The 11,820-nt window shown below is 44.6% G+C and overlaps 1 protein-coding gene across 6 annotated transcripts in view; it reads left to right on the forward strand.

Moving 5' to 3' along the window:
• Window positions 1–11,820, forward strand: part of ELAVL4 (ELAV like RNA binding protein 4) — a 146,335-nt gene that overhangs the window by 131,642 nt on the left and 2,873 nt on the right. For 5 of the 6 annotated variants that reach the window (XM_023258677.2, XM_019836975.3, XM_019836976.3 and 2 more), the window contains exons 4-6: window positions 5,363–5,516; window positions 7,195–7,420; window positions 9,045–9,083. In XM_023258677.2, coding sequence (XP_023114445.1) covers window positions 5,363–5,516; window positions 7,195–7,420; window positions 9,045–9,083 — 419 coding nt within the window. The remainder of the gene's footprint in view (window positions 1–5,362; window positions 5,517–7,194; window positions 7,421–9,044; window positions 9,084–11,820) is intronic. The other variant, XM_019836977.3, reaches the window with a different exon arrangement.

The following is an 11,820-nucleotide window of genomic DNA, read 5'->3' on the forward strand; positions in this document are numbered from 1 at the left end:
CCATGAACCACAGTTGTAGAGATTAGCAGTTTTGTGAATAGAATGCCTAGCTCATGGAGACATCCAGTCAATGATAGAGATCCTTATTATGATTTGAAGGGACCTAACAAGTGATGCTCTTGTTTTCCATATCCTGTAAAACCACTGTAAATCAGGTGAGAGATAACACAAAAGAGAAAAGCATATTGAATCCTAAGGTCACCTTTAATACAGATTATGTCCTGGATGGATTTCCTGAACACAGTGGACTTCCTAACACATAACCCCACACTTTGACAGACTGACATACCATGTTACAGGGACTTTGGACCCCACAGGCCTCCTGCTCTCATCAAACAGATCCTGGAACAGAAAGTGTGCTTCCAGCTGGTATCTGGCTGCCAGAAGGGAAGAAGTACACGGTGGCTGAGGCTTCTGTGCCTATTGCCAGTATTGAAGCTTGTTCAGAATGGTCACTGTACTTCCCCTGGAGAAGAGAGGTGAGGGGGTACCAAGAAGCCTAGACTGCTACCCCAGGGGGCTCCCTCCACATGGAAGCTAACACTGGAAGTGGGAGATGAGTAACCCCTTGCCAGGAACAGCCCTCTGAACTGCACTCTTCATTTATCTGCTCCCTTCCTCACTGGACCTCGGAGTGCTTGAAGCACCAGGCACCCAGCACAGCTCGGCAGACAGGAAGTGTTCAGAAATGAGAGGAACGAATGAACTCACATCTTCTAATGCCGGTATTTATTAAACGAGCACCTTTCGAAAGCAGAGAAGGATGCCTTTTCTTACCTTACCAGACTCCCAGCACCCTAAACCAAGCCTTTATCATGTTTTCCAAGTCCTCTCCCTTTTCTGTACCACGGCAGGTTAGACAAGGGGCAAGGTATTGCCAGAGGATTCAGGAAATGTTTTACCCAAGGCCATGCTGTTCCCCCATCCCTGCCCAGGCCAACCCCCATGGCTGTGAACAGGTGAAGGAACCTGCGAGGAGAGTGCTGTGTGGGAGGGGCAGCCCCCAGCTGGGGTCCTGCTGCCCCATCTGTGATGAATGATAATGCTGCTGCACCACCTTGATGAGAATCACTAACAGCAGACTTGTGAAGTCACACTGGAAATTGGGAAGTACTTTACTTTGTGGATATGGAAAGTACAGTGGAATCTGTAGAAATGTGCTAGAGGAAATTCATGGCAGTGAAGTGGTAACAGATCACCCAGACCCCACCAGGCTGACAGAAGGAAAGTGGTGCCTCTATAGGTGCTCACTGGTGGTATCCCAGATGTTTGCTTGTGTGGTAAAATTGAAAGGTGTGTCCCAGTGGGTGCTAGAGTCCCACACTGCCCACAAAAGCCTGTAGTACTCACTGCGTAGTAATAATATAATAACATTTACTAAATATCTACTAAATTCTAGGAATGTGCTACCCCTGTTAAATCTATTATCTCGCTTCTTTATAATAACCCATCAAAGGAAAATTGTCCCCCTTTATACCAGTAGAGAAACTGAGACTTATCAAGATCAAATTACTTGCCCAAGTAATAGCTAGTGAGTGTGGGAGCCAGCTCACAGGGCTGTAAACTCCACACTGTACTGTTACTCTTGCAGTGGGTCAGGGTTACTGTAAGCCTGCAGGGATGGGGAGTTTGGAGGCACTGCAAATCTTTTATCAAGGTCATTTGTAAAGTCACCTGCCTCTGGGCCATCCTAACCCAGAGCTAGAGGAGTGGCCTCTGTATTCCCAGCTCTTTCTGAGCTCCAGAGCAAGATCAGTGCCAGCCTAGAAATGCCAGTCTTGTCTTCAAACGTTCTGGATGAATGGAGTGAGCAGGATCCTGAGGGACTGAGGCATGGGATTCTCTAGGGCAGTGCCTTTAGCATTGGAAGCCCTGGGCTCTAGGCCACTAGTTTAGTGGGGTTAACACACCAGCAATGGCTGTCTGTCTGCAGGGGCTAGAAGTGGATAATTTTTGAGAAACGTTTCAGCCTAACAAAGGACCTGACCCCTATAGTCACTCAGTTAGGATTTCATAAATGTATGAGGACACTTGAAAAGTACAAATACCAGGAATCAGCATTTGGATATTAAATGTAGGGAGATCCTTTTTCTGTCATTTTTGCCCATACCTACTTCTACAGATTTCCTGGATGGAAGACTAAGATAACAAGAGACTTAAGTTTTTCAAATAGAGGAGAAAAAGTAAGCAAGAGTTAGGTTTGGTGAATTATCAAGGTGCTGCTGTTCACCTTTGGCACTTGTTACTGCTCTGTGGCAGGAATTCTGCCTGGGTAAGATTCTGCCTCCATCAGAATCATCCTTTGAGGAAATGGTTTTGGTTCTGTCATTTACTTTCCAATGTCCACCCCTTTTCCCCAGCAGGTATGTCCTAAGCCTGCTCCCTCTCTACCCCAGCTCTGGCTGCCCAGACCATTGGGTATCAAGGTCATTATTATCCATTGTGCATTTATTGAGTGTCAAACAGGCATTGCACTAAGCCATTGACCTTCATCGTCTTATTTGTCCTCACACCAGAGGAGGGCTATCATTAGACCGCCATGCCCTGACCCCACCACACACCCATCTCAGCTCTGTCTTCTTTCTGGCCCTTATAACCCTTAACTAAGCCCTCCCCTTCACTGTGTTCCAGTCCCAGCTATACAACCCTAGAATAGTACACATCTTACAGCATTGTGATAATTGGTCCATATTGTGTACCATTCTTCCATTCAACTCATGTTTATTGGGTACCTTCTGTATGTTGTATATTGTCCCCATTGGACTTGGAAATCCTTTAGGGCAAGAGACCACTCCGTGTTCTTTCTTGTTGTGCATCCCCAGCACACAGCACTGTGTCTGGTTCATAGTAGGTCCTCAGGAAGTGTTTGCCAAGAGAAAGCCTCTACGTGGCGTCTACTTCTAGAACAGTCTTCTTTCAGTCCTTCCAACCTCAGACACTGGGAAATGGGAAACCTTCCCCTTAGCTCTTAGCTTAGTAGGGAAACACAGCTATGCTTCTGGACGCTTAACTCTTGGTGATCCCCCTAAGTAGAGGAATCCAAGCTGCAGTTAACTCCAGAGTCATTAATTCCTACATCATTCATTTTGTTCTGTGGATATATTCATTTATTCTTTCACTAGATGCTTAGCATTCTGCAGGTATAAGGCTCTGTGCTGGGAGCTAGAGCCACTAAGGTGAATAAGATACACCACCCCTACACACACACACACAACCATGACCTCAAGGAGATCAGCAGTCTAGACAGAGGGATGGTAAATCAAGGTCAGAATGGGTTAAATATCATGGGTATGGTTCACTGAAGAACACTGCTAGGGGGCTTTTTAGGAGGAGGTAAGATCAGGGAAAGCTGTCTAGAGAAGATGGCATTGGATCTGGGCCTTAAAGAAAAATAGGATCAGGGCCTGAAAAAGTAGGTGGGAAATTTTTCCTTGTAAGACATAGAAGTAGGAGGGTATGTTTTGGGGGAGCACAAATGTCATACAGGTTATTAATTTGTAAATAATTGGCAGGGGTTAGACAGGGGTAACTCTCATTACCATGAACATATCACTACTTGTTTTTCTTTCCTTGTCCCTACCACTCCCTCCTCATGTCTAAAACATAGTTCTGCTAGATTATAATCTAAAGGACTTTGTTCTGTAAAGAATGGGGGTAGGAGAGCCTTGTGTGGAGTGATGCTCTGTCCAGTCACATGAGATTCTTGGTCCTTCAGCTCCCACTCCCCAGGGACTCCATGTAAAGGTCCCTTTGCCTGTCAGCCCTGTGCTGGAGAAGAGCCTACAGAGGCCACCCCCTCAGTTTCTAGAAGAGGTAGATACTGCAGACAGTCTGCCTTGCTCCATCAGCAGGAGGAGACCAACGAGGCAGATTAGTCACTCACATCATTTTATCTGTTGAGTCAACATCTATTTTTAGGTGTGGAACCCATAAAGGGACTCGGCATCTCTGTCATGGAAAGGGAGAGAGTGCCAAGGGTGAGGGGGTCTGCTCATCCTTCATTCCTCTTTGCTAGGTACACTGCCAGACCCTTTCTCAGAAGCAAGTTCTCCTCCACTGCTGGAGCTTTAGTTCTTGATGCCAAGGGTCCAGTTTAACATGTACAATTTCTTTTGTACGCATGCTTTTGTGTGTGTACCACACACACACGCACACATCCATGCACATGCACACTCACCCCCAGAGTCTTAGCAGATCTTGTAAATTGGATATATGGATTAAATAAGACTCCCAACTGAAAAATGCTAAGGCATATAGGTCCCTTCCTGTCCAACATTGTCAGATGTGCTCTGAAATGACTGTTTTCATCATCTATTCTGAGCCATAACCGCCCCAGAAATAGCTTTAGCAGGAAAGTGCTTTTGTTAGACTAGCTGTAAATTATATTTCAAATGTCTGATGTTGTTTTCTTAAAAAATAAATAAATAAGTAAATGAAAGTCTAAAATTAATGACTGCTGGGGTTTGCTTTGCTTATGTGTACTGCTACAGATTTGGCTTCTTGCAGATGGAATTTCAGATCTGTTTACACTTCTGTGTTAGCTTTTTGGGGGAAAAAAAGCAGTTGAGAGATCTGGGAGGACAAATTTACAAAGTCGAACTTATTATAACCATCCGTGAGGCTCGCTTCCTTCTTCCACTGCCCTCTCCCTCCCTCCTTTCCCCTCTGCTCTCCTTTCCTTGATTGTAGTTTTGTCTGCTCTTCCTCCACGTTAGAAGGTACCCGGTTCTTGCAGATGTTATGACAAGGTCATGTATCCAGTATCACAAGCAGATGTTCATGAAGCCCCATTTCATTGCACTTTGTCATTCAGCGAGAGCAGACCTTGTGGGAGCAGATTGGAACAACACAGAGGATGGGACATAAAAAATCTTGCGGAGAACCTGATCGCTTTAATGTGTTGAAGACGAAGGGCTTGGGGGTGGGGAGGGTGGCAAGGAGAGAAATCTGCAGAGCAGAATTTCATGGAGGTTTTTTTTTTTGGTTTATTCAAAGATTATTATGTGTTAGATACAGTAAATCATCTATACACCCACATCCAGGAGGTAAATCTTCAGAGCTCCATGCGTGGGTCGTTCTGCATTTAACAGCTGCCATACAGTAGCTATTTTGTTCTGCACTTAGAGACCCTTATCTGTGCATTTGTTTTAAGTTATCGTCACCTCTCCTTTTGTTCCTCTGTTGCCGTTCTCGGGATTCGTATTACGATTACAAGAGTAGCTAAGAATCTGAACTACTGAGATATTTAAACGGCACCATGAGTTCGAATGATAGACAAGGGGCTGTCATCTCAGTTGTTGACTCAGTCTCTACTCAGAGGGTGTTGCCTGTAATGGATTTAGCTCCTCTTGCCTTTTCCTAGGTCTCATATGCCCGTCCGAGCTCTGCCTCAATCAGGGATGCTAACCTCTACGTTAGCGGCCTTCCCAAAACCATGACCCAGAAGGAACTGGAGCAGCTTTTCTCGCAATATGGCCGTATCATCACCTCTCGAATCCTGGTTGATCAAGTCACAGGTTAAGTGTTTCTTTGTCATTTCTTTCCTTGTGTCTCAATGCCACAGCCAGTGCCCTGTGACCCATAGGAGCAGAGAGATAATGGTTACTTAGGGTAAAGGGTATGGATCATGCGCAGACAGATTTTTGACATAAGAGAAAGATTTCTTATCAATCAAATGCCCACATTTAAAATGGGCCATCTTAGGAGGTAGCTCTCCCATCATGGGAACTGTTCCAGCAGCAGCTAAACTACTTGGCAGGGCTATAAAGAGGATTCGGGCATCAGGTTGTGAGTGGGACTGAATGACCTTCAAAGTCTCTTTCAACCCTTAACCAAGTAACATTACTTTTGTATGTGAAAAGAACCTGTGTTAGAGCTCCGGCTCCAATGATATCATTATAGAGCTAGAGGGAACCGCATGCTGCCTCATTTCACACGTGAAAAAAGAGAGGTCTTAAGTGGGGGATCTGACTTCTGCCCAGCTAGTTAGTGGCAGTGCAGGGACATGAACCCAAGACCTGGTACTGTGGTACTTTGTCCATAATAAAGAAAGGCATCCACCACCTCTCAGTAAGAAATGTAAGGTAACCTGGGTTGCATTTTTATTGACAAAATGTTTTCACCTACTCTCCATTTGATCCCATTTTAAAACACCCCCTGAGAGCAGTTCAGCGTGTGTTTCTCATTCGACTCCTGCAATAGACCCTTACTGAAGCCAGCTCTGCCCCAGACACTGTACAGAGGGACACTGGGGGCCTGAGATGAAGGAGGCACAGTTCTGTCCTTGCAGGACTCCATTATGATGAGCACTTGCTGGGGGCTGTCCAGTGTACCACAGGGGCTCAGGAGAAGGTGTGCTGTGCCTGGGAGGGGGGAGGTTGCTGTGAAGGCTACATCAAGGAGGTGACATTTGAGCAGGGTTTTGGAGGATGGATTGAGGTTATCTGGCACAAAGAGGGACAGAAAATTCTAGGTGGACATGATGTGTCCAGTAGAATAGGTGGATAGGACATGTCATAAGGCATGGAGTCAAGGAAGAACACAGCCTGTTCAAGGAATATGTGGTGGTTCAGTATGGCTGGCATGAGACTCAACAGGGGATTTGGGACCACATCATCAGGAGCACTAAATGCCATGCTAATAAAGTCTAACTTCATCTGTATGCAACATAGAGCCATGGGAGGATTTTTTGTGGGTTTTGTTTGTTATTCTGTATGTGGGGTGGGAGGCAGTGAGGAACAGGTACCACGCACAAAGTAAAGAATTGAAAAGTTACAAAAAATGTGTAAAAGATGCTTTGAAGGGGTGTAATGTGGTCAGAGTTTGCTTGTCAAATAGATTACATGGTTGCTAGGTGCAGAGGGCACATTGCAGGACTAGAAACTGGACAGTGGGTGATGGGTTAGAGCAACTAGAAGGAGACGAGAACTGAGCAATCTGGTGTAGAGGCTGGAATGGACAGATGTGAGAGGTGCCTGTGTTCTGTGGGTGGGAAGCACCTGCCCAGAGCCATGATGGAAGAAACGCAGCCAGATGCATTTTGATGGGTGAGAGAGATTCTGGGATACTCAGCCCTGGCCCCACAAGTGGGGCCACTCCCCACTGGAGGTCCATGTGGCCCAGCCCATCTCTTCTCAGAGATATTTACCAGTGTGCTTTGTTCACTCTTTATGAAGGCTCTTTCTCTTTCCCTAGGAGTGTCCAGAGGGGTGGGATTCATTCGGTTTGATAAGAGAATCGAGGCAGAAGAAGCCATCAAAGGGCTGAATGGCCAGAAGCCCAGCGGTGCTACAGAACCGATTACTGTGAAGTTTGCCAACAACCCCAGCCAGAAGTCCAGCCAGGCCCTGCTCTCCCAGCTCTACCAGTCTCCCAATCGGCGCTACCCTGGCCCGCTGCACCACCAGGCCCAGAGATTCAGGTAGGCACACCCATGGGGGAAAGAACGCTGCTCCACATGTACAGAGCTGGGTGGGGGCCAGGGAAACCCATATCCCAGAAAGATGGGACAAGCATAAGAACCTCTGTCCCCAGGAATCACTGTGTGAAGCTCCCTACTGAACCTCAGTTTCCACTACTGTTAAATGGGATGGTCCGACCAGATGCTCTACCAATCCCCCTTTCAACTTACGACTGTGGCTGTGGTTAAACTTCAGATTCTTGGATTAAAACAAAATGTCTACATTTCATCAAACAAGAAGGTGTTCTGTTTCAACAAGTTAAATCACAAATAAGTGACCACATTCAGTAGCTTAGACTTAAGGCAGAGGGAGTGGCTTTTAACAAAGTCAAAGAAAAGTGTAGGCCAGGAGACAGATGATGGGTTGTTTGGCCTGTCCCCCTCTTTCTTCTACAGGTAACTCTGTTGGGTTGGGGAAGGGACAGGTACTCTCTTTTGTGTTAACTTCACTCTGACTGTTAAGTCAGTAGATTCTGGGACAAGAAGGAAGATTTTGTCTAAGACTTATTAGTGTTTCCTTCAGGTACCAAACCCTCCCGGTGCAATGGGGGCACTTCCCTTCTCCTGGGACATTTCTGAAAGGCAGGTTTCACTCCATGAAGGCAGTCTTACCTTGACTGCCTTCATTGTGCAAGAGTTAAGAATATTCTTGACCTACTCGTAATAATTCTAAATAATGATTTTATTCCACCCATGCCCCAACTTCCTTTTAATGAAAGGGTTTTTCTCCTTTTCACACATCACATGGGAAGATAGTAGGCCCTTCCATCTGGCCATGATGAGGAGAAAATCAGCCTTAGCAGTGTCCTCCCATGCCCTGGGAATTTGAAACGGTTAATGATTTCATGAGGAGTCCAAGTCATCTAATTTTTATTTTGTGTGAGAGCACATGCAGTATTTATGTAAAAAGCCTTTCCAGCCAGCTTCTAATGGTGGAAACTATGGTTACTACTGCCCCATGGTGTGAATAGCTTGTCCCCAAGTAAAATACTGACCATGACGGAGATTACAACATAATGGCAGTTTGCTGGGAGGAGCTTTCAGGTTGCAAACAGTCAGCTCATTGTAAAAAATCTTAACCCCAAACTCCTCCTTCCCCCTCAAAAACATGTGTGTGGTAAGAAGATTTAGTTAATGTAGCTAGATTAAGAGAAAAGATCTGTTCTGATAATGCCTTGTGCATGCACGTGTATTCCTTTTATTCACAAGTTTAATTGCAGTAAAAGGTGAATTGTAATAAAAGGTGAACAACTTAAGAAGCTGCCCCCTTTTAACGGTCTCACACACAATATAAAATGAAATCCACACAAATGTTCTGAGAGGAGGGGTGAGTGGGATTAATTCAGACCTTGAAAGAAAGGGAGCTTCATTAGACACTTGCTTTAAACTCCAGCATTGACCTGAACGTGGATTACTCATAGTTGGAGGCAGAAAAGGGGGAGACGACCAGTGGATAGACTTCTAAGCATTGGGGAAAGTTGTCGAGCTTTTCTTCTTTGAAAATGGAGCATTCTTATTAATAGTTCCATTGAGCGATCTTGCCATCTGTGAGGCATTAACCCAGAGACCCTCCTTCTCTTTGCAGGCTGGACAATTTGCTTAATATGGCCTATGGCGTAAAGAGGTAATTAAAACTCCACAGATTGCCAGATGTCCGTGTTGGCACAGACTGGGGCTAGAAATTTTTTTTTTTTTAATTCACTAACTTTACTTTTTTTTTTTTTAATTCTTCCTTTTTCCTCCACCAGCATGTCAAATTCTTAATTTTAATTTCAGACTTCAGTTGGTTTTGTTTCTTTTAGGGCACACAAAGCGTGTTTGTGTGTTTCACTTTTTCTTTTATTTGCAGGTGGGCTTCTCCTATGGTTCAGGTGCCACAGCTACCAAGCCCTTGATAATCTGGTTCTCTAGACGGCTCCCCCAAGGGAGAAGGCTCCTAGTCTTTGCCAGCTGACTTTGCAAACTTGCAGAGCAACTGTTTTGCATTAGCAATGCCAAGATTCAGTTAAGAGGGCAGATTCCAGCAAATCAAAATTAGAACACTTTGCTAATCACGGTTGACAATCTTATGATTGTCAGTGGAAAAATTAGATTTTGGACTACCAGCCCTTGGCCAAAGCATGAATAAACTTGTGGAGGACCTGCTGACTCCCACCCCCAGCTCAGTGTGCATTTCAGGGTACGGCCTGAGAATGAAGTGTATCTGTGTGCACCTCAACCAGGAGTTTCTTTTGTTACAGGTTTTAACAGTTATTATAAATCCTCCCTTGGTTTTATACATGTATATATGTTTTACACTTGCAGTTTCTTTCATTTAAAGCCTTTCTGTGGGATTGGGCGTTCAAATAGAATCGAGGTTTGTGGGGGCTCTCTGAATGCAGTCACAAGAGTGATCCAGACCTAGTCTGAAAGCTGAATCTCAGGAAGTTGAGTGCGTTATGTCACTGTGTCCATGAGATTCCCATATGTGCTTTTGATAAGCTCCACTGAGCTGCTAGGGACATAGCATCTTCATCATCCTGCTCAGTAGAGCTGCACACTTTAATTCCCCTTCCCACAGTCAGGGAAAGCAATGTGGTCTTTAGTAGTCCCAGTCACATCCCCCATATGAGGCAGCTCTTTCACCACTTGGCCATGCGTGGTAAGTACCCTGACTCTGGAAACTGCACACAGTAAAGGGAATAACTTGACTGCAGACTTCACTTCGAGAGCGCCAGCCTCTTGAATCTCAGTCCTGGCACCAGTGAGGATAACTGAATTACTTCCACGTGTCCAGCACACTGCTTGCCTGTTCCCACTCCCACTTTTGCATTTTTCCCACTCTGCCCTTTGCTCCCCTCTGACTTGAGTGAGGCGGCACCAGTTACAAAAAGAGGAATGCTCATGCACGGACGAGGCCAGGGAAGGCACACAGTTGCAGCGTGCATGCCGCCACCACCTCTGCTTCCCCACTCAGAGCACACGTCACTAGTGGATAAGAGCACTCTCCTTTCCTATTAAGCCCAGGTTTGGACCCAGGCTCCTCCCTACCAAAGTGCTCCAGGTAGCCATTCCCAACTAGAATTGAGACTCTCCTTGAAACCTCTTTGCTGGCTCCTGACTTTGGCCTTAAAATAATTACTTATAGCTGTTCTCTACCTTTAAACTGAGAGGAGTCAATTCACTCAGTTGGAGGAGAGAAGGTTGAGAAGACAGTCTTCAGAAATAATGCAAATAATAGTTAGACATGCATTTGCCCTAAGAATTCTTACCGTGATGATTTTTGGTTTTGTCTCGTTACTTTTTTTTTTTAATGTCTATTTATTTTGAGAGAGAGAGCAGGGGAGGGGAAGAGAGAGAGGGAGACAGAGAATCCCAAGCAGGCTGCACGCTGCCAGCACAGCACCTAAGTAGGGCTCAAATTCACAAACCATGAGATCATGACCTGAACCAAATCAAGAGTCAGAGTCTTAACTGACTGAGCCACCCAGGTGCCCCTTGTTATTTGTTTTTTAGCAAGAGGGAAGATTGACTTAGTGAATAAGGCCAAAATTAATACCTATTGAGTTATGTTTAGCATATCTACAGCAGCCACTTGATTACCTAAATTCTAGTTACATGCAGAACTATTCTTCCATAGGACATTCCGATCTCCAAGAACATTTGCTTATTTTTAAAACATCCTAAGTAACACTTTACCCCATTCTTGTCCCCAGTTTTTGCTTCCTTTCCTCCTCCTATCCTCCTTTTCAGAAAACAAAAACAAAACCAAAAAAACCCAACCACATGAAAACGAAGACACTAGTCAGTGGATATGGACAAAATCCCTGTATATGTTTGGTATAAAACAAAAAGTTAGCAAATATTTTTCTGCTGTAGGCACTGGTAACATAATCTGATGCATCCATTATGAATCACACGGTATATATTTTATCAGACGGTGAATAAAATCTGAAGGGTTGTTTTTCTTTTCATGATAGTAGCATGAAAACTGAGATTTCAAAGGCTAATAATACAAAAGAAGTTATAATAGGCAAGTAACAGTTTCCTGCTTTTCTAATTCAAGTTATATAAATGCACAAACCACTTGAAATCTTACTCCTGTGATGCTTAGAAATTAATTCCAGATAATACAGCATCAAGGAGTGATCTGTCGTTAATATTATTGGTTGGGCTTTTTTTTTTTTTGAACTCTTTTAAATAAATGCTAAATGAAACATGAGCCACCCATGTGGTTAATAACAAGGCATGTCTGTTCATTGTCACACATCTCTGTCCACAAAATATCAAGAGATCTTTGACAACCATAAGTCAGGGGACTGCAAAGATGGTAGACTTGAAAACTCCTTGGGCCATCCCCTAATCTGCCTTAAAAATTAAAA

The sequence above is a fragment of the Felis catus genome, chromosome C1 (genome assembly GCF_018350175.1).
Source record: "Felis catus isolate Fca126 chromosome C1, F.catus_Fca126_mat1.0, whole genome shotgun sequence".
NCBI classification, from domain to species: Eukaryota; Metazoa; Chordata; class Mammalia; order Carnivora; family Felidae; genus Felis; species Felis catus.